At 43.9% G+C, this 20,946-nt stretch overlaps 1 protein-coding gene across 1 annotated transcript in view; it reads left to right on the top strand.

The window, feature by feature from the left end:
• The first annotated feature begins 245 nt into the window (after positions 1-245).
• The window catches only part of gria1a (glutamate receptor, ionotropic, AMPA 1a), a 72,861-nt gene continuing 52,160 nt past the window's right edge, over positions 246-20,946 (top strand). The window contains 3 exon segments of the mRNA XM_034598010.1: positions 246-728; positions 875-1,009; positions 17,822-18,061. Coding sequence (XP_034453901.1) covers positions 641-728; positions 875-1,009; positions 17,822-18,061 — 463 coding nt within the window. The 5' untranslated portion in view covers positions 246-640.

The following is a 20,946-nucleotide window of genomic DNA, read 5'->3' as shown; positions in this document are numbered from 1 at the left end:
GCGAGTCATTCAGTCAAATATCCAGAGTGCAAATGTCTTTATTTTTCAGATGAGAAGAAACCATCGACCGCTGGGTGAGATAACACCTTTTATTCCTCATGCAAAGCAGGTTTTTTCTTTCTTTTATATCCTGTAATAATTCTCATTTATCCAAACGCGCAATTTCCTTTATTGCAGCCCTGTTGCGCGCACACTCGCTTCAACAGGCATTCCTTTAATAAAGACTCCTCGTTGCAACAAAGCAAGTGGAAACCATGTCGCAGCATCGTGCGGGGAGACTGATCTGATCCCCGAGACTCAACAGCTTGTCGAGAGGGAGAGGGGCGCATTTTTTGCAGCGCGGCTCCTGCTGAAGTCTCCGTCTCATACAACAGCAGCCAAGGACAAGAGAGCATCAGAGAGAGAGAGAGAGAGAGAGAGAGAGAGAGCGAGCGAGAGAGAGAGAGAGAGAGAGAGAGGGGAAGGTGCCTCCTCTCACTCGCCATTGCCATAATTGTCTCGGCGCGTTGAATCGATGTCGGTGTAAACGCAGCGATCGGAGGCAGCCTGGAGGATTTAACTTCACACTCTCACACACATACGCGGACAAACCTATGCTCGGATTTCGGCTCTTCTCCCCTTCGCCAATGCAAAAGGAAATATGCAGCGAAGCCTCACCATCCTCTACACCAGTTTACTGGGGGTGTGCTTGGGTTCAAGCTCAAGTTTCCCAAGTAACATCAATATAGGTGAGAATTACGCACACGCAGCGCACCGCCTTTGTCTCCGCACCAGAACCTCTACTTCTTCTCTACCTCGTCTTTGTCTTGTTTGCAATATGCGTGTTGTTGTTTTTTTTTTTATCTCTCCTGACTTGTCCTCTGCTGCTCAACAGGAGGATTGTTCCCCATCGAATCGCACGAATATGAGGTGTTCCGCTTCGCCCTCTCGCACCACCAGGACATCCCCAAACTGGTGCCGCAGGTGGACATGGTCAGGATGGGGAATAGCTTCTCCATGACATATGCCTGTAAGTGTCATCTCACTGGAGACGCGTGATTTCATCTGTCTCATTCAGTCTGTTCAGTCTGTTCAGCCTGCCCCCCCCCCGATCTCAGTCTTGTGGATCGACTTGTTCCGGAGCGCGTGCAACTCCACGAGTATAATCCTGTGCAGGTATAATCGCACATAGACATCATAGGCCTGCGAGTGCAAAGACGTGCGTGTTTTATTGTGTTGGTTTAATAACTGTTGCGTGGGACTTATTTTGCTCTGCCTTCCTCTGCGTGATTGCTGCGTTTTTTTTTTTTGTTGCGCTCCGGCCACAGGGATGAAGATCCAGCCTCAGCAGCATCGTCAGACAGTCATGTAACATCTTTTTTTTTTTTTACATCTGTAAGAATTGTAAGAAAAAAAAACTGCTGCCACTGATCCACAGTGCGTCTTTGCTTCTTTTAAACCGAGGGTGTGAAAACAAAAGAGGCAGAGCGCAGGAACAGGGCGCTCTCACCAGGCACCGCGAACAAAGAAGGAGGAAACGACTCTAAATGCATTTCTAATTAGCCATGGATCGCAATCCGATTAATCTTTTTCTGCAAGAACACGCGCTATTAAACCCTCCCACAGTGAACATCTTTGCAGAGGCACGCGCACACGCACGCACATTGTATATTTCAACTTTCAGGACTCGCAGGGTTATCTCCCAGTATATTTGGATGTAGGATTTGTGGTCAGTGAAGAAGTTTTAAGATAATCATCATTCTGAGTCACTGGTCTGAGCTGTGGCGACGCCATTCTCCTGTGGGTGATAATGTGTGCCATTATGCCAGCCACACAATCACTCTGAGCTTTAGATGACAGTCTAACTTGTTATCTCCACCTTACCCGGCACTTATCCATGACGATATTTTGATGCCCCCGAGGGCGTCCAGGCACGTTTTCTGCCCCGTTCCATCCTCCTATCCTCTGAGCATGTCCGTGGCTGCACTCACACTGGAAATCTACCCTCTGACAGCGTGGCCTTCCTGTCTGTCTGTCTCCCATAATGTGTGACATTGCCTCAGTGACGGGCATTTGGTTACATCCCTCAGCCACAAATTGTTGTGCTTTCCACTTTCCAACCTGCCTGGAATTCAGAAACCGGCTCCCATACATTCACAGATTTCATTCGTAGCTCACGGATTAAACAAAGAAATGGGAAAAATACGACGCAGTTTTATTGAGACATAGCGTACAAGCGTAATGACATTTTTGCCTCAGAGGTTTAATGTAATGTGGTACTCAGTAGTGGCCACCGAATGTTGAACACCATCACTAGAAGGAAATCTACTCTCATCTGTCACTGATTTCACTGCACTTTTCTATTATGTACCACCATCTTCCTATACTTGTTCATAAAGCCAGGCTTAATGAACTCCATCCTGTCCAGATTTGGCTTTGTGGTGTGCATTATTCTGCAGAGATGACTTCAGGAACATAAGAGCTTTGTAAATTATTTAGAAACCTGGACATCTACACTCACCACCCCATCCCCCCCCCCCCTCCCCTTCAGCTATTTAGGCGAGGAGCCAGGCAGGAGCGGTGTAATGAAATGTAAACACACCCGAGATACCCTCATTAATGAGATGGTCCTCCGCTCAGAAGGGAATATGACGTACAAGCGAGGGTCCAGCTGCTGTCGAGCGTTTTCCAGGGACGTCGCCAGTGGACCAAATGTGAGACCACAGTGGGGGGTTGCAGGGAGGTGGGGGCATTAATGTCTTAGTCACACTGTGCAACCAGTGGAGAGACAGCAGTACGAACAGTGGGCTGTTAAAGAACAATATGGATCGAAATGGCTGACCTTCTGTTCTCTGCTTTTTTCTTAAGATTGATTTGATTGGTGTTATCAGTTTAAAACTCCGTTAAAATATCCGGTGAAAATGTGAAAACAGGTGTTTTTTAGATGGGATACACTAAATATCTACAAAGAGCCATTATCCCAAACGGACAGAGTTCGGGTTGCTACCTGAAAACGGATGATTTGACCAAGTATAACCGCCGGTATTGAGGTTTTGCTAGATCCAGTCGCGGCCATCTCTCTGGTACGAGTGTGTCAGAAGGATTCACAGCGTAGGAGAAAATGACACCTCATTCCGCCATGTGTCACTTGTTCTGAAAGAGTATTTAGTCGTAAAGCCTATGGAGACGTATTTGTGAAGGCTCCAGGGCTTGTTTATAATGAGTCAGATGAGAAAAGCTGCCTTGGCTTCCTCCTTCTTGGCTTTTTTTTTATTTAGTAAGCCTATATGGAGGAGTGGTGGTGTGTGTGTGTGTGTGTGTGTGTGTGTGTGTGTGTGTGTGTGTGTGTGTGTGTGTGTGTGTGTGTGTGTGTGTGTGTGTGTGTGTGTGTGTGTGTGTGTCTGCATCTGCATCTGTGTAGGATGTCTTGGGTGAGTGACAGGTCACCTCTGTAAGTGCGCGTGAGTGTGGCCCTCGGGGTACACGAGTGTGAAAAAAGCGGGGGGTGAATGGCCCCTTGTGCACAGGGATGAATGGAGCTCCGGATGAGGGTGATACTCATCAGCTGGCTCTTATGACTAGCCACTTCCTCTCAGAAGCAAGCCCTTCCAACACACACACACAAACACACACACACACACACACACACACACGTAACACATACATGCTCACACACTTACTGGCACCTGCCTAAGGAGTAGGAGTATAAGGGCTGAGGGTGGGGAGGTCAGGGTGAGTAGGGCAAGATGAAAGAAGACACAAAGAGGAAAAGATAAAAAAATAAAATCACTAAATAGTTAATGGTGAAGCGATTCCTTTTATTTCCCGCATGTGGAGTCAACGGGGTTGACTCCACATGCTGCCGGCATATTGTGAGACAGGGTGGAGGAAATCATTTGCATTTCTGTCTTCTTTCTTCCTCTCAACGTATACAAACCAAGTCATAACGTGATGTTTTTAATGGATGATGCCTTTTTATATATGTGCCTGTTTTGTCACATTTTCAGTGAAAGCACTTTCGTGGACTGGCTCATTTTACGTTTCCACTGGTTAAAAATAACCGTCAGGGATGCTGTGTGTACATGGAGGATATTAGTCACTGTTCCCCTCAGTTAGATATCACATTACCATAATCTGCTATTGACTTGGTTTATAATAAGGACGTCACTGAATCGCTAGCGTTGTGTCAAATCCCCTGCAGGCTCCCGCCTACAATATCTTCTTCTCTCTTTGATATCCTACACATGTGTGATGAGATTTAGTCTAAACTTTGGCTCTTCTCTGTGCAGGATATTGCACCTGGAAACACAACCGAGCAACATCATTTAACATTTGACTTTCACTTGGGAATTTGAAGTCGGATTGAAGTTTAACTTTTTTTCGAGTCACTAACTCACTTATTTGATTTTGTGTCCGGTTCAGCCATTGTGATAATAAACCTTTCATTGAGACTAATTAGTGTTCATGGAAAAGACGATTTGTGCTGTCAGTGTGATGCAGGCTGCAGTATTTCCTCGGGTCTCTGAGGGTCAGTTAAACAGGACTGGAAGAGGATCTATGAGGCAGCCATGATCAATGAACTGAGCACCGCATGGAGGCCTGCCCAGCCCGATCAATACGGCACAGATGAGAGGAGGGCAGGAGGTTGGGGGGGGACGCTTCCCTCGGTGCAGGCCTGGAGGACAGATATGAATTATTGCCGGATGTTGGGACGTATGTAGGTCTATGTCACAGAGGGAGTGTACAGGTAGAGGTCAAGTCCAGGGGTGGTCCAACGTTGATCGTAAATCAAATCCTGCATTGTTGGATACAAGTTGTAACATCGATGGTGCCAATGGGATTCCCCAACAATAACATGTAAAACAATATATATATATATTTATTAGGTATCGGATGTATTTATAAATTTTCTGATAAAATTGAAAGGTGTGCTGATGCAACCAGAATTTTCTTGAGAGCACAAAACTGATCCGCTTTTGCATCAGGATTTGATGGATACAACAGATGGATAATTAGAAAATATTGAACACAGAGACACTGATGTTTTGATAACTTACTGTTGTGTACAGAGACAGTTGCCACTCGAGTTATTGGCCTCTCATAAAGAATGAGGGTAAACAGAAAGTTTGGTTGTGGGAGAGGAAGGTGTGTGGAAGCTTTGACTTGTCTCTCATACATTTTTCTTGATGCTTGGACTTTGTGTATCAACCGATACCGAGTACAAATGGATACCAGTATCTTTAAAAAAAAATGTGACCGCTTTATGTTACTAACCCTGTATGTAAGTGATGATTTCTATCACTGTTGTTTGGTCTGACTCAGGTTAAACCCTTTGAAAAACAAAGACATATAGAAAAGGAATGTTACATAACTACTTATCTAGTTTGACAGTCCTAACTGAAAAAGAACATAAATAAATTAATCGCGGAAAACAAAACAATTACGTCCTAAATATAGTTCGAAACTGAAGTTTTGCACGATACACATCTCTGTATTTATGACTTGTGGGACTTTCCAGCGTGAAAAAGTGCCAAATTACTGACATTTTAGCTAGTTGTGGCTAACGCTACACAACTGGAAATCGCTTCTTCACTTCTCAAAAAACAGTTCTTGCCAGTGGCAGTATAACACAACTGCTATTTTGGAGCAGTAAGAAAGATCTCTGGGAAAAGAAAATTGCAGTTTTATCTGGGTGGTGCACAGATTCATGTACTCGCCGATGACAGACCTGGCATTTCCGATGCTCGTATCTTTAACGGAACATCTTTACCATGCACCAAGTCCTATACATCATTGAATTCTTCACTTACAGCAGCTTCCATGGTGACTGAGAGGCAGAGAGCTGAATTGTTTCACAGAGTGGTATGACTCAACATAGAAATATTACTTTTGGTTGTTACAACTTATTACCTCTATCGAAGAGTCTATGTTTTCCTCTGTGTGTTTGTTTGTTTGTTTATTTGTCAGCTGGATTATGCAAAAAAAAAGTACTGAACTGATAAACACCAAATTCAGTGCAGGGACGGGGCATAGGCTAAGCCCCCTAGTTCGGATTCGGTGAAAACTCTGACAATTATGGTGTAGAGATCTGTGAGTTTGTACATTTTGGTGCAGATTCAGATAATAATCCAGATCTGAGAGACGTGTGAGATTGCTTAGCCTTTGGCAGATGTAACTGCTCGACTTCGTGGCATCGTAGTTTTATTCAGTAATAACATTGAGATTTGGGGTTGCTGTGTTCCACCTAAAGAGAACTCTGACACTCTCTTCATCAGGTTATTCAAAGCTATATTTTAAAGAGAAAATGGAGAAAAATGGAAAAGTTATAACCCAGTCCGACTTCATGGTGGATCAATCAGGTGTCTTCACTTTCAGTTTGGCACCAAAATAAATTAGTTTAGACCGATGGTTCCCAGACTTTTGGCTTATGATCCCTCACAAAACAATGAATGTGTTCTAATGTGAATCATCACTGCCTCTGTATAACCAAACATGGCAATTTTTTCCTTATTTTAAAAAACAGTAATTCACATATGAAAAGCTTTGAGTATCAGTGTATTGACATAAAGAAATACGTTCTGTATATAAGTGTGTATCATTCTATTTTCCTATCCCCTCTTTGGTCCTTACCCTCAGGTTTGAAACCACTGTTTTCAAATTTGCAGGAGAAGCTGCAGTCTTGTACGGACGCTACCTCAATGTCAACCCTGTGCTCTCATGTTCCCACAGCTCAGCAATTACTTTAATGAGTGCAACGTTATCAAAAACATTTCTATGTCCAACAAAAAGCCCCGGTTCATTTAACATGCATGAAAAATCTGTTGTTTTCTGCGTCTGTACTCTGGACCCCCCGTCCCCCCCCCCCCCCCCCCCCCCCCCCCCCCCGTCCCTCATCAGCCCAGCATCATGACGTCGCTACACACGACTAAATGTATGAAAGCTTAGAAGATGGCTTCATGAGATTCAGTGGTCACACCATTGCGCACACACACAGCAGTTAACATGAGACAGAGCTTGAGCAGATGCATTTAATGTATTATTCAATGCACCGCATCCCAAGCGATCACTCTATTCACTTATAGGCATAAATATGTAATAATAATCTGGCAGGGGGAAAAGGGAGGATTGACTAATGCTTGAAAGTTTCCAGCTCACTGTAGGACCTTCCTGGAGAAACAAAAAAAAGAAATGTCTCTCTGCCTGATTGTTTATCTCTTTCTTTCTATACACCTCTTTTGCTCCACTCTCAAGCCAACAACCCCCCGGAAAGCAAAGTCTCTGCTGGGGTTCAAGTGTTAAGAGGAAGAGGAAGGGGGGGGCGATGGGGGGGGGGGGGGGGGGGGGGGGGGCGGAGGTGGTTAAGCTCCAATATCAAGACCCGGTGGCTGGTGTCAGTGATGCACTGGGGTGTTGTATTTTATTGTGTAGCCGCTGTGTCACCCCGGCTGCACCCCGGTGACTGACTTCCACAATGCGTGTTCAGAGGGATTACTGTGTGTTCAGCGTGTTATTGAAAAAGGCGGCCGGATAGCAGATCACCACTCCCTCCTGACTGGTTGGGACATGACAGTTATTTGTCAGTGAGAAAACAAAGAGTCTGGTGTAAGAGAGGAAAAAAAGAAAGGGAAGAAACTCGCCGCAGTTCTCTTGGGCTACTGTCTGGCAGGTGCTGGTTTGATGAATGAGAGAGAGCTCTGAATTCTTTTTTTTCTTTTTTTCCCGTGCCAGTGACAGAGAATGGCCCATAGCAATCAATGCAGATCAGCTGAGGCCGCTCCCCCAGCAGCAGGGTGACGGAGTGTGGAGATTGTCTCTGTGTGTTGCAAAAGAAAAGGCAGAGGTGACAAATTCACACGGAGCGAGGTCAACACAGGAGACAAAAGAAAGACATGGAAGGAGAAAATAGGCAACCTGTCATTTAATCTCCTCTCCCTCTGATGGCCCTTTTCTCCAGGAGGCACTTTAATGTAACCCCGTAGCCATCCAGCACCTGACGTTTGAGAAATCAGCCCCTGTTCACACTAATGTGGATATTTTGTGAAACTAAGTTTTTCCTCTACGTTTGGGCCTCCCGTCACTATTACAAAGATTTTTTTTAAAACTCAGTTTCTGTGTATTTGTATGAGCAAGTAAAATAGAGCATTTGGGAAACAGTGACAAGGCAGTTTACTTTGCACATGCCCACAGTTGCTTTGTCTAATGGGCATTCGGCACAAACAATGGCGGCTATTCACCTGTTTCTCTACGTTTGGTTAGAACTGCTCAGTCTAGTTACAGCTAAATTTAGCTTTACTACACCTCATTGCAGACATTCACAGACGCCTGTGACGCCTTGCCCAATTTATAAGCAAATCTATAAGGAAAAAATAATGAGCAACTACAGAGCTTAACAGCGTGGTTCCAGAAGTAAAAAATCTCATTATTTTCTGAATAGAGATTTTGATAATCAGCCATAATACTTCTATTATTTAGCATAGGAAAACCACGATTTCCATTTCTAACATGCTGCAGTTATTCAAAGAGGAGGAAAAGAAAGTCCAAGGTGGTGAAAATCACTGCAAAGGTTTAATCTTCTTCATCCTTAAAGAAGAAGTGCACTGGAAGGGATCATTTGCAATAGTTTATGGGATGTGCAGGTCCTTCACTCTTATATTTATTACGTACACGGTCTTGTAACTTTGCTTTCTTTTCCAATCTCCAATATTTTTGTGTTCTGAATCAAATGTTTTATGGCCTCGATTCATCTCGTAGGTGCTTGCCTTCATTCCAGGCTTAAAACTCTTCTGATAAGGATTTTCTGAATGGAGAAAAAGGAATATAAATTTAAGTCTGGAGACAAAGCCATTCTAAAAGTTGGCATCACTGTTTAAGCTCTATTGTTGTTGTTTTGAAGTTCGTACCGCAAAAGGAGATTAAACTCACTGAGCACGCTAACACTTTTCTTCTCTGCCATTTGATGTAGACCTTATCGCCACCTACTGGCCTGACATTCTTGTTTGCGCATTTATGTGTTCTCATCTGGACGGAGATATTTTTAAAAACAGAGGTGCAAGTATCCATTTAAAATGATATCCGCAGTAGTGTAGACAAAACCTTTACCACAGACGCACCTGCAGTTCTCCAAATAATGTCCATCCCGTTTTCAATTTGTTCTCCTCCTTGTTTTTCCAAATCTGCTCTGAATCCATCTCTGTATTCATACAAGTATTTAAACCAAATCTGTCATCTCTGGAGGTCTGAGCTGAGAAGTGTGGGGCAGGCAATTAGAAAACAATGTGTTTGGGGATGAGGACCAGGCTTCGTGCTGTGGGGGGGGGGAGGCACGAGCGCCGGATGATGGCAGCTGTCATGTTTTCGCGGCGAAGACAGAAGCGGAGTCCCTCTTTTGTCATACAGTACATCTCAGGAGCTTATGTGTACTTTAATGAGGGACACAGCCTACAAGCATATTAAACAATGTGACATGGTGCAGTTGCTTTTACAGTGACAACAAAGACTGCTGTTGTCATCCACGCAGCCGCACAGACGCTCAGAGGCTCGCAGTGCTAAAAGCCTCGCCATGACAACAGGCCTGCAACAGTTACTGAAAGTCGGAGACGCAAATAAGACGAGGAAACCAAAAAGACGGCAAAAGACAAACACGCAAATTCGTGTCCACGTGTTATTCTTTAGGTGGTTAGTTCAGGTGCTAACCTCGTCGTCACACCAAATAAACCGCTTTTGGTATTATATATATCCAACAGTTGGTGTGTTTCTGTCTATAGCTCCTCTAAATTAGCTGAAGTTATGTATTAGTGCAAGTATTGGATTTTATTTTTATGTAACTGCTAGTGATGCTGCTTTTGTATGTGTTGTATGTATGTGTTTAAACAACACCTCTACAACGTTTTCCAATATGTGCATAGAAAGACCAAAGAAAAAGTATTGGGCCGGATACGCATATTAACCATTTAAAATCATTAATCACAAACATCTGTATTAGCTAGAAAATATAGTGTTAGGTGAATTTGGGAGATGGACATAGTTTGCAAGTGACAAAATGTAACATTTGACAAGTTCAAATTAAAAGCTGCTTATTAGAGCTGATGGTAAATTTTTAATTTTTATTTTCAGGGATGATCCATGAGAGCATATTATGTACTGCGTCAAATAGATTTCACTTGTAGTGTTTTTTTAAGAAGATGGAAGCTTTGTAGGTTCCTGCTCCTCAAATGAGACGATTTTCTTTCATTTTTAAATTGAGTATCTTTGAGTTTTTGACTCTTTTATTTTATAAAAACATTGTATGTAAGGACATCATTGGGCTCTTTGGTCATATTCTTCTTTCTTTTAATAGCCTTTTAGGATTTACTCCTCCGGTCCATTAAGAATTCTTTATTTCCCATACGGCTTGGCTGGAATTTGTTGAAGACAGTTGTTAATTTCTACAGTGGGGCCTAATGAATTGGCATGCCGGCTGTGCGTCCGCCTCTTCTTGCTCCGCATATCAACCTCCATCACTTCCCCTGTCAGAGAAATGAAAGTGAGCGAGCGGAACCGTCCCTCTGCACCTGTCCACGCTGACACGCAGATGGGGAGATAATTGGGAAGGGATGATTGTTAAGGAGATAATTGAAGTTTCCGTGCCCCCCCTGAAAGGAGCTGGTCTGGGCTAAGTTTCTGACCCTCTGCCCAGGTAACCGTTTATTCAGCACGCTCCGCGGCAAACCAGATTGGAAGCGCGGCGAGAAAACAGCAAGGGGGGGAGACAATGGCCTGGCATGGGAGGGTTAGAGAGTGAGACACAGGACGAGGGAGCAAGAGAGATGTTCTGGGCCGAGGGGAGCACTCTCACACCCTCGATTACCCATTTAATGAGGCGATGCAGTGCCATTGTTTTATTACTTAGAGGAAATAGGAGAAATCTAGATTTCACCGTGTGGCCCTGTTTCCCACTGCTAGGCTGGCATCTGTTCCCTTTGTTCTCAGCAGTCTCCCTATCATCTCCTCTCACTGACACTAATGCCTCTGTTTCTTCTCCTCTCCAGCAACCAGCCTCGCCTTCTGTCTGCCCTCTTCTACATTTTCAAGACACGCTTGCTTTTTTGGCTCATCCCTATTAACCTTCCATTACCCCCCCCGTTTCAGCTAATGTAATCTCTCATGAGTATCCGCCGCTCTCCAACATTAATCTAGGAACTGTTTGGCTGGTCATCTGCTCCGATCTCTGCTGTTCCCAGCGGTGCAAAGCTTAAGAGTTTAGTGTCTTCCCTGTCGGCCTCCTTCCTCTGTTTTTTCATTTTTTGTCACTTTTCCATCTTTTGCCTCAGCTCTTACTTTTTTATCTGTCTTTTCCTCCACTTTCTCTATTATTGTCCCTCTGTTTTATTTGCCACACACACTGGTAGCAGCGGTGACATAAACACAGTTTTATTGCTCTTCCACAGGCTCTAAATCTCCCTTGAGCTCGAGGAGCTAAAGCTGTTTGTGCTGGGGAACAGCGAGTGCACCTCTCTGGAGCGCAGCACTCCATGGGGCATATGGGTCCTCCGGAGAGATGGGAAGCCAGTGAGGCAAAGCCCACTAACTTCCAAAAGCCTGTTTTGTATTTCTTATAGAATCTATATGGTTGAAATAACCTCTTTACTGTACGCTGACCTGCTATCACTGAGCCGGTTGGTTGAATAATTTCAAGTAGTTGTGGAAGATCCCAGTAAAAAAAAAAAGCTCTCCTGGTATAAAGAGTCCTCCTACTCGGTCATGTGTGGAGACATTGATGCAGATCCACGTAGGTGCTGCGTTTCGGTCCCCTGGACCCCCGGCCCCCCTGTCCTTGGCACGGGAGATTGATTGCACTGTGTGAGTCATGCTGTGTTGGAGGGCTCACAGCGAAGGCCTCCCCCACCCGTCACCTGAGGGAATCTTCACAAGCACAAGCTGTGTGCGAGACTCGCTCTTGTCAAAATCAGTGAGACTTTTTTTTGGTGGGTTGTCGGGGGAGGGTGCTGTTTGATAAGTGTATCAAGCGTGTGCACCCTTTAACGGGTCCTGACTGTGGGGGTGTGTGTGCGAGAGTCAGGCATCAACTTCTTTTTCTGGTTCCTCTCATTAACATAGCTGATTAGCCCTGTGGAAGATGGATGGCACCAGAGGGACCACAACATGCTCTCTGTTTTTATTACACACATCATCTGACAGTTATTAGCCATGGGTGGCTGAGTGGAGGATGATTGTGTGTGTCTGCAGTGTCTGGTGTCAGATGTGAATTTCTCCCCTCAAAGTGCGCTGCGGTTGATTGAGCGACCCGTCCCCCTTACGGAGGTGCTGTATATTACTGCCTGATGTGACAGCGGCGGCGCTGCTCCTGTCATCCCTCTCGTCTTTCAGAAGGATCCCTTAAACTAAATATGCAAGCGATACATGGCATTGTGAGTATGATACGTAACAAGGATTTGAATGATTTGTATGGAAACACACAAGTGGGGTTTATGTTGAAATCCTCTCATACTGTAAGATTTTTGACAATAGAAGATGAAATGGTAAATGGACTCTATTTATATAGTGGTTTTCTAGTCGTATGGACCACTCAAAGCACTAAAGTTGCGATCACCACACACAGGGCACTTCTATATATTCTATCACTTACCATTCATACAGTGTCACCAGGGGAAAGTTGGGGTTCAGCATCTTGTCCAATGACACTTCAGAATGCAGACTGGAGGAGCCGGGAATCAAACTACCGACCTTCTGGCCAGTGGACCTGTACCTCCTGAGCCCCCCACAAACATTTAGCAACGCAGTGCACTGAAATAGAATATAATGACCGAACAGAATAGTGTGTTCACTTCTACAACACAGCATTTATGACTGTTTGATCAATGATTAACAATGAAAGAAAAGCAAAAGTTGAGCCAAAGCAAGCAGGGACATGATGCATTGACTGTAAGACAGGACAATATGTCTCCACTACCTCCCACTATGCTGCCATCTTGTGCAATTGGAACCAGAATCTGCGCAGTAGCGATCCGTGCCACTTTGATAAACATGCTTGACCGATTGTGAGTCAATCATGATGTTTCATCACTCTTTAATGTCATCTAATAACTAATTTAAACCAAACTTACCATAAAAATGGACACTCGGACATACATCAGTGAGATAAGAATGATCAAAGGTATTTAAAGTGTTGTATCGCTTTTTAGTTTGGTCCATGTCCCATCCATTAATATAGAGAAGACAGGATTTATGACTTAAATCACAAGGAGCCACAAGGAGACGATCAAGATGCTTTGGTATTTCAAAAAACTCTGACTTTAAAATAAAATGTTTTTCAGTCCGACTTGACTGAGAGAGAAAACACATTTGACAGATTTGTCTGGCATCAGTGTGGAAGCTGTGGCCTTGTGTTGTAAAGGGGACAGTGGATTGACGTGATAAGCACTCAGTGTATGAAAGTGGTGTTCTACTCTGGAAACCTATTTGCCAGTGTCATGAAGAACAGCTCGGCTGGATTTAACATCTCACCGCTCCTTTCTTAAAGGGATAGTTCACCTAAAAATAACAATTCACTCATTATCCACTCTCTCGTGAAGTGTTTGAGTCCACAAAACACTTTTGGAGTTTCAGGGGTAAACAGTGTGGCAGCCAAATCCAATACAATTGAAGTAACTGGGGACAACTTCTTTAAACGTAAAGAAACAACAGAAAAAAACACAACATGCCTCCATACGGCTCCTTAGGCTAAAAACATGGTGTAAACACCCCTCCATCGGCATAGTGGTGAGTATATAATGAGTGAATTAACATTTCTGGGTGAACTTTACCTTTAAGTCTTTGTTCATCCATGTCTAAAACAAAAACAGATCTATTTGGAGTTTGAAGGTAAAAAATACAGAGGATTGTATATAATATATCAGTGGGTAAAATACTTTGTATTTTGCGGAGTCAGTGGACATGTCAGTCCACAGTAGTGGGGCACAATTTAAAAAAAGACCTTTATGGATGGCTGAGCAAGACCCCTCCAATCAGTGCGCTCCCTCCAGCTGAAGCCAGCTTCCTGCTGCTCTGAAATTCCCTGTGTACGGCTGACCTTAATGTTGCTCAGGATAATAGCATGCAAGTCCCAGAGGAGAGGAATAGTAGAAAAACTCTGTTCCGTGTGTGTGTGTGTGGGAGGTGGGGGTTATATTTTCTGTATAATGTCCTTGTCAGAATTTGTGGTTTTCATGCTTTCCGAGCCAACATGCTCAGAAGACCTTCCTCATATTGATTATTGCAAAACTGGTTGTGTGTTCCCCCAAATGTACATTGAAAAGAATTGTTCTGCGCTTGCTCTCGGTACAATACAGGCCAGCTCAATTGATTTCGTCTTTTTATTTAATTTTTTTGACACATCAAGCAACGAAGAGCTATTGAATAACAAATCCCACATTCACATAAAGGAGCTGCTCTGCAATATTCAGTCCTACACACAGGTTAGTGAGCGGCTCCAGTGGAGCAGCAGGGAGGCGCCAGGCTCAAGGGCACCTTGAAGCCTCTGACTTACACATCCATATATCTGGATAATATTGACATTTCATTTATCATGACCAGTCAGATAGTCTCACTCTGAAAGCAGGATGTCTCCCCCTGTCCACAAGTAAAGAAAATCTATCAGTCTATGTCTTTGACTTCTTGCATCAGATTTTACAGCTTCATTGTAAATGCATATGATCAAGTCACACTCAGACTTTCTTTTTGGAGTGAACCGGTGATGTTTCAGAGGCAGTGTTTGATTTAGTGCTGGGCTTTTTAAACATTCATAGCTTGTGTGAAGGATGCAGCGTTGCCTAACGCCCTCCCATCATCCTCAACTTCAGATTCAGGAGCAACTGTCATAAACACGCCCTCTTTGCAGCCGGCACAGACACGTCTGTCGTTTGATATTTGGCTCATGCTAAGCAGAGGAACAGCTGCAGGGCACAGGAAACAGAGCACAGGGAAGACAGTAACTGCGTGAGTTGTTTCTGACAGCTCCTCCTGTTGTGCTACTATCTGTCCCTTCAGGATTTGAGTTTCCTTCCTCTCTTTTCCTGCTGACCAAAAACTCTTCAGCCACACCGAATGCAAATCGACTCATTGTTCATTCATAGCAAAAGTTTACAGCAAGTGAATACTTCGACTCAGGGGACCGTACCGCTGGAGCGCCCGCACATCTGTATGCATATGCTCAAGGTTTTTGTTGACTCTTGGAAATTGGCATGGTTTGTTGGGAGTGTAAATAAGAATGCCGTGCTGTGAAACTCAGCTGCAAATCTCCCCATTATTTCAGATATTATCTAAGGATTTTGCAAAGCAGAGTGAGTTTTGCAAATTTGGCAATTCCTCAAGGGGCAAGGCTAATTATGACAAAATGTCCAAACACTCAAAAAAAAATTCCCACTCCATCTTTCAAAAGTCCTTTAGCAGCTCTGAGCTACTGTAATCCCTTGCTGTTGCCCGGGCAACCTCAGCCCTGCCGCCATGGCAGCTGTGGCTTGTGGACGGGGAGACACGAAGTGCCAGGGTGGACAGGTGTTGTCGGGGTCTTCACGATCATCTTCGGTGCCTCAGCCCTGCCTCAAATGTCATTACTTCAGGTGGAGCTTCGCTAACAAGCCGCGCACAACACAAACACAACGCCCGCCACGCCGCTCCGGTTATTCTGCTATCTGAACTGAGACCGCTGAGTTACACTAATGTTCTGTGTCTCGTCGTGTCGAATCGGACGAGCACATGGTTCTCTTGCCAACTCGGAGCAGGAGGTCCGTGCCACATGGCTGCATGTTGGGTTTTTTTTCTGTTTTTCGTCAGACATACTGTAGGTATGAGAAATGACTCATATTCAGTGAAACGTGGTAACCTGCTGCAGGGCAGAGTAATGGGACACTGCACAAAAAGTCAAACAAGCTCTCATTACCTTTTATCCAAGCAGAACATGGGATCACCTCTGAAATTGGTCCTAGAAAATGGTGAGGGGGAAATATAATGTGTGCTGGTGGAAGGCAATAGCTGAGAGAGGGTCCATTTACCAGCAGGAGCGTGTGCAGACCATGGAGGAGAGATAGGTCTGTTACTGAGTCAGTGTGGCGAGGCGCAAAATGTCTATTTCAGGGCCTTTTTTTAAGTAGGGTGAGTCACCAGGCTTTTGGAGCGCTAGTGTCTGCATATGTGTGTGTGCACATGTATTTTTATGTGATACCGCTCTCCCTCCGTCACCCGTGCCTGCATGGATGGTGCAGGTCTGTGACAGGTTAGGCGTTTTGGGTGCGGGCCATCTTCTCTCCGTTTTTCCCTTGGCGCCTAGCAGCGAGCTGGCCCTCGCACGAGGGACAGGCAGAGACTTCAATCTGTTTGGTAAATACTGAGTCGAGTAAGGCCCACCCATCACCACAGCACAGGAACTAGCCCAGGTCAGACCTGCGCGTGTATAGGTAGGATGCTACCCTGAAACCACGGAGAGGATACGCCTCTGTCTACGTAAATGAGCTATTTTGAGATATTAAAGGGTGAGAGGGAAGTGTGAGTGTGAGCAGTGACAGGCAGACAATGAGAGAAAGAGAAATGGACAGAACGAGGGAGAAAAGCAAATGAGAGACGGGAGCCGCCTCCTGCTGCCAGTAAAATGTCAATGGAACCCTGGGGATGCATTGATTAACCTCTCTACGCCTAATCTGCCTTCACCTCCACCACCTCTCAGCGAAGGCAAGCAAACAGACTGGTGGTACACAGATGGACCGACGGGCCAGCTTTGCATAAACATGTCACCGAGCGGCAAAAGCTAAGGAAAGTTAATTTCAGCTGAAGATTGTTGAAAACGTCTGTACTTCTTTTAGTTGAATTTAGGCTTCATCGATACAGGTACATGTTTGATCTCTGTCAAGTAATTTGGGCTCTGTATCACTTTCAATCACCATCCATACAAACACACCTGAAAACGCTCACGTACATGTGTTGCAGATTGCTCAAATAACAGTTTGTCTCTACACGTAAGCAGTTGTATCAATGTGAAATGCAGATTTGCAGCTGTTAGCAAAGACAACAGGCTCAGCAACGCTTGTGATAGATCCATGTTGTGGTGTACACTGGTAGCTGAGGCTAATGCCAGTGGTTTTCAGCTTTGGAGTTTTCAAACTAAAATGGGGCCAGAAGCGTTTACTATCTTCTCTGTTTTAGCGTCTTCAAATGAAAAGGTAGTGGTGTGGATGTGGCCTCAGTTCATTCAATTCAATATAAGGTGTGACTTACACTTAAGCGATTCATTTGTCACTTATTTTCCCCTTTAATCGCTTTGTCTATACAACTTTAAAAAATAGTAAACACAATCATCATAATTTTTAAAGCCAAAGTTGTTGTCCTAATACTTTTTAAAAACATTTTTTTTTGTTGAATCAATATTAAAACCCCCAAACACATTAAATATGAGGCAGCAACAAATTTACACATTGATGAAGCTGGAATTAAGCAACCAACTGATTTTGCTCTGGCTCATTTCAGCTTTAATTTGATGCCGATTGACAATCAGATAAAAACTGTATGACACATTGTGAAATGTCTCGATTTAATCAACTAAAATTACCATTATCAGTACCAAACAATGTTGTGTGTTATGGTTTCTTGCTAACAGAAACGTTGTGGGTGTGCAATGCTGCAAATGCCTACTTGAAGGGAAGAGGTTCTTTTCATTTTGTTGTGTCTCACTATAATTGCTTCGGCTTTCACTTTCGGTTTAACCAGCGTTTCTCTCAGTTCAATGCAAGTATTCCATAATCCTCCACTCTGGAACGTCTTGAGAATAACCAACCTCTTGTCTCCTCTCCCCTCTTTTTCTCTCCTCTCGCTACAGTTTGCTCGCAGTTCTCCAAAGGTGTGTATGCCATCATCGGCCTGTATGACAGGAAGACGGTCAACATGCTCATGTCCTTCTGCGGAGCGCTGCACGTCTGCTTCGTCACGCCGTCCTTCCCCATCGAGACGGCCAACCAGTTCGTCATCCAGCTGAGGCCTGAGCTGCAGGACGCTCTGGTGGGTGTAATCGACCACTACGGCTGGACCAAGTTTGTCTACATGTACAGCTCGGATTCAGGTAAGATTATATTTATTTAGGATTTATTTCGAATTCATGAATCACACTATGATCTTTTTTTGAAGTGGACGTTTTTACTTTTATAATTTTATTAAATGTCATATCCTTATTTGTCTTTCAAAATCAAAATTGCACGTGTTAGAATTTATTAAATGTCAAATATGCAGTTGTACTCCATGCACACAAAGAGAGTCAGAGCCTGCACCAGCCTGTAAACCAACCCCCATTAGTCGTCTTCAGATTGCCATGGCGACAGCAATGGGGTCAATCGTAACCATTGTGCAGACACGTCGGAACATTTCTTTTCAACCATCAGCCTTGTACAGATAACAAACACATAAAAGAAGTATTGACCTGCAGTGATAATCTCACAATGGAACAAAAGATGAGCAGCCCTCTGGAGTGACCAGTGCCGCAGCAGTCAGTAATGTCAGAAAAAAGAAAAACACAAAAAGTGCTGCAGACTGTTAATAACACTTCTGCAGAGAAAGGCAGAAATAAAGTAGCACACCTGTCAGCCTCCGGCATCTTCCTCGTTCGCTCCTCTCTAACCAATCAGCTGTACCCTTCCCATAATGCCATGCCATCTGCACCAGGTGCTGTGAGTTTTGGAGCTTGACCGTGATGGGTGTGTGTGCGCACCCAAAAGCATGCACACTCTCAATACGTGTGTACTTCTTGCGGACGCATATTTGCATGCTACAGCCCGAGGGCTTTGTGAAACTTTTATCCACTGATGTGTTTGACTTGAGTGAGATAAATAAGCAAGCTTAAGTCAGCTTTAAAAGACAGATGCCATCATGTCACTCCTCACAGCGCACAGTGTTGACGAGGGAGATTTCACAGTGGCCTCCAGCCCTATTGATGTGTGACGGCTGTGGCGTCACACACGTCCCACAGATATTTTTAATCTTCTGTGATCCCTTCATTATCCACTCACAAACTGTTTGGGTGTTTATGTGTATATATGTGTGTGAGTGTGTGTGTGTGTGTGTGTGTGTGTGTGTGTGTGTGTGTGCAGGGTCACCCCTGTGTGATTGAGTGGTGGGATGGAGCCAGTGAAATCCATATCAGTAGTCTTCTGTTGCCTGGATACTACGCTGCAGTCACCTTTCCTACAGGGTTATTTTAAGCCTTTAAAGAAAAATCATATTGACTTGTGATGAATTTGTCGTGAGTGTGTGTGTGTGTGTGTGTGTGTCTGTTCTACCTAGTAATATTTCCTATGAAGAGGCCAAAAAGTTATTTGATTTCTGCTCTTACATATTTCTATTAGATATATATTCATATTCTTAATGTTCCCTGTGATTTTGTCAATTATCTGAAGTGGATAAGGACGTGCACATATACCACAGACATTACCACTTTACTGCCATCTCCAGAGCTTTAGCATCTTCCTCTTTACTTCTTTTCTTCTTCTAACATCTGTCTTGCTGTCTTACCGCGCAGCATCTGTTAATAAAAGTGCCTCTTGTTTTTATTTTCAAAAGCCAACAACAGGAAAGCAAATTTGATAGGCCATTAAACCTATCGTAAACAATATTCAGGTAATGGTTTCCCAAAGTGTTATTTTCTCCTCCCTCGATTGCCCGGTTCCCAGGTCTCTGTGTAGTGCCTCCGGCCAAAAGGGTGCTTATGACAGCCAGATTCTATTATGATATAATTCTCTTCCAGGATGCCTTTGGAGGACCATTTTCTCCATGGCTTGTACTACGAGCCTTTCTGTCAGCCGGGCTCTGATTTATAGGGGAGCGTCAGCACATAGCTACATTTAAAGAGAAGAGAGTAGGTTCAATGCAAACACAGCCAGCAGGAAAGGGGGAAGGAGGGAGAGGAGGAATAAATAAATAAATAAACAGATGGAAGATATGGAGAGAAATGAATTGTTGCAGTTCAGCCACAGTGGTAACATTGAAGGAAAGTGGGCTCCAGCTCCGTCTGTAATGCATTTCAGCACAGAACATGTTCAACACAAAGCGTTAATGAGATTCAAACACTAATTTTAGCTCATCTTGACTGCTGCCCAGCTGTATGCTCAGGTGCTGGGACATAATTTACATAGTGCAGAACCAGTCTCACAAACAAATGAAAGTGTAAAGATGAGAGGAGAGATGGAAGATGATTAAAATGGAAGCAACAAAAGGATAAAAGAATAAAATGAAGTGAACCGCTTTAGACACGGCCTCCTTTTCGAAAGGGAGCTGTCCATGGTGCTGAAACCTCCTGCTAAATGCCTGCAGCACTCAAAAGGATTATTGAAATTTTGAAAACACAGACATAAAAGATGCAACTGACATTTAATCTCGATTTTGACAATGCACCCACAAGATGATTCAGTCGAGATGCAGAACAACTCACTTGGCGTCCAAACCACCGATTTTGAAGTGGCAGAAACGTGCGCGATCACACGTGACTTCAGAATAAAGACAAACATGGAGGCAGACTGCCGGGCGTCATCAGCAGGTTGCGCTTGTTTGTGTAATGTTTTGCACAGACAGCAGGACACGTTAAATAAGCACCCATCTCTCATTCTTTTTGTTCTGATTTATTTTAGTTTGGTGTTTTCTTTCTTTTTCTTTATTGTATTGCGAAACATCCTCTGTGTTTCTAGAGTTGCTCCTTATGGCTGTCGTTGTTTAAAAAAACAAATTCAGTGTTAAACATAACAAAACAAGCATATTTTTTGCCACATTCCAATCGCGGTTCCTTTCATACTACATGAGTCGACGATTTCAGATGATAAATATTAAACATCTTTGATATATTTACGATTCAAAATCAGGGAGGCTCAGATTCAGTCGGTGGCATTAAGATTATGTCTGTAAACCCATCACAATATGCGATCATTTGACCAAATCATCTGTTCATATCTGCGTTTTATCAGT

This window comes from Hippoglossus hippoglossus, chromosome 10 (assembly GCF_009819705.1).
Source record: "Hippoglossus hippoglossus isolate fHipHip1 chromosome 10, fHipHip1.pri, whole genome shotgun sequence".
In the NCBI taxonomy this organism is placed as follows: Eukaryota; Metazoa; Chordata; class Actinopteri; order Pleuronectiformes; family Pleuronectidae; genus Hippoglossus; species Hippoglossus hippoglossus.
Note: the sequence above shows the minus strand (reverse complement) of the source record. Positions and strands in the feature narration are given on the sequence as shown.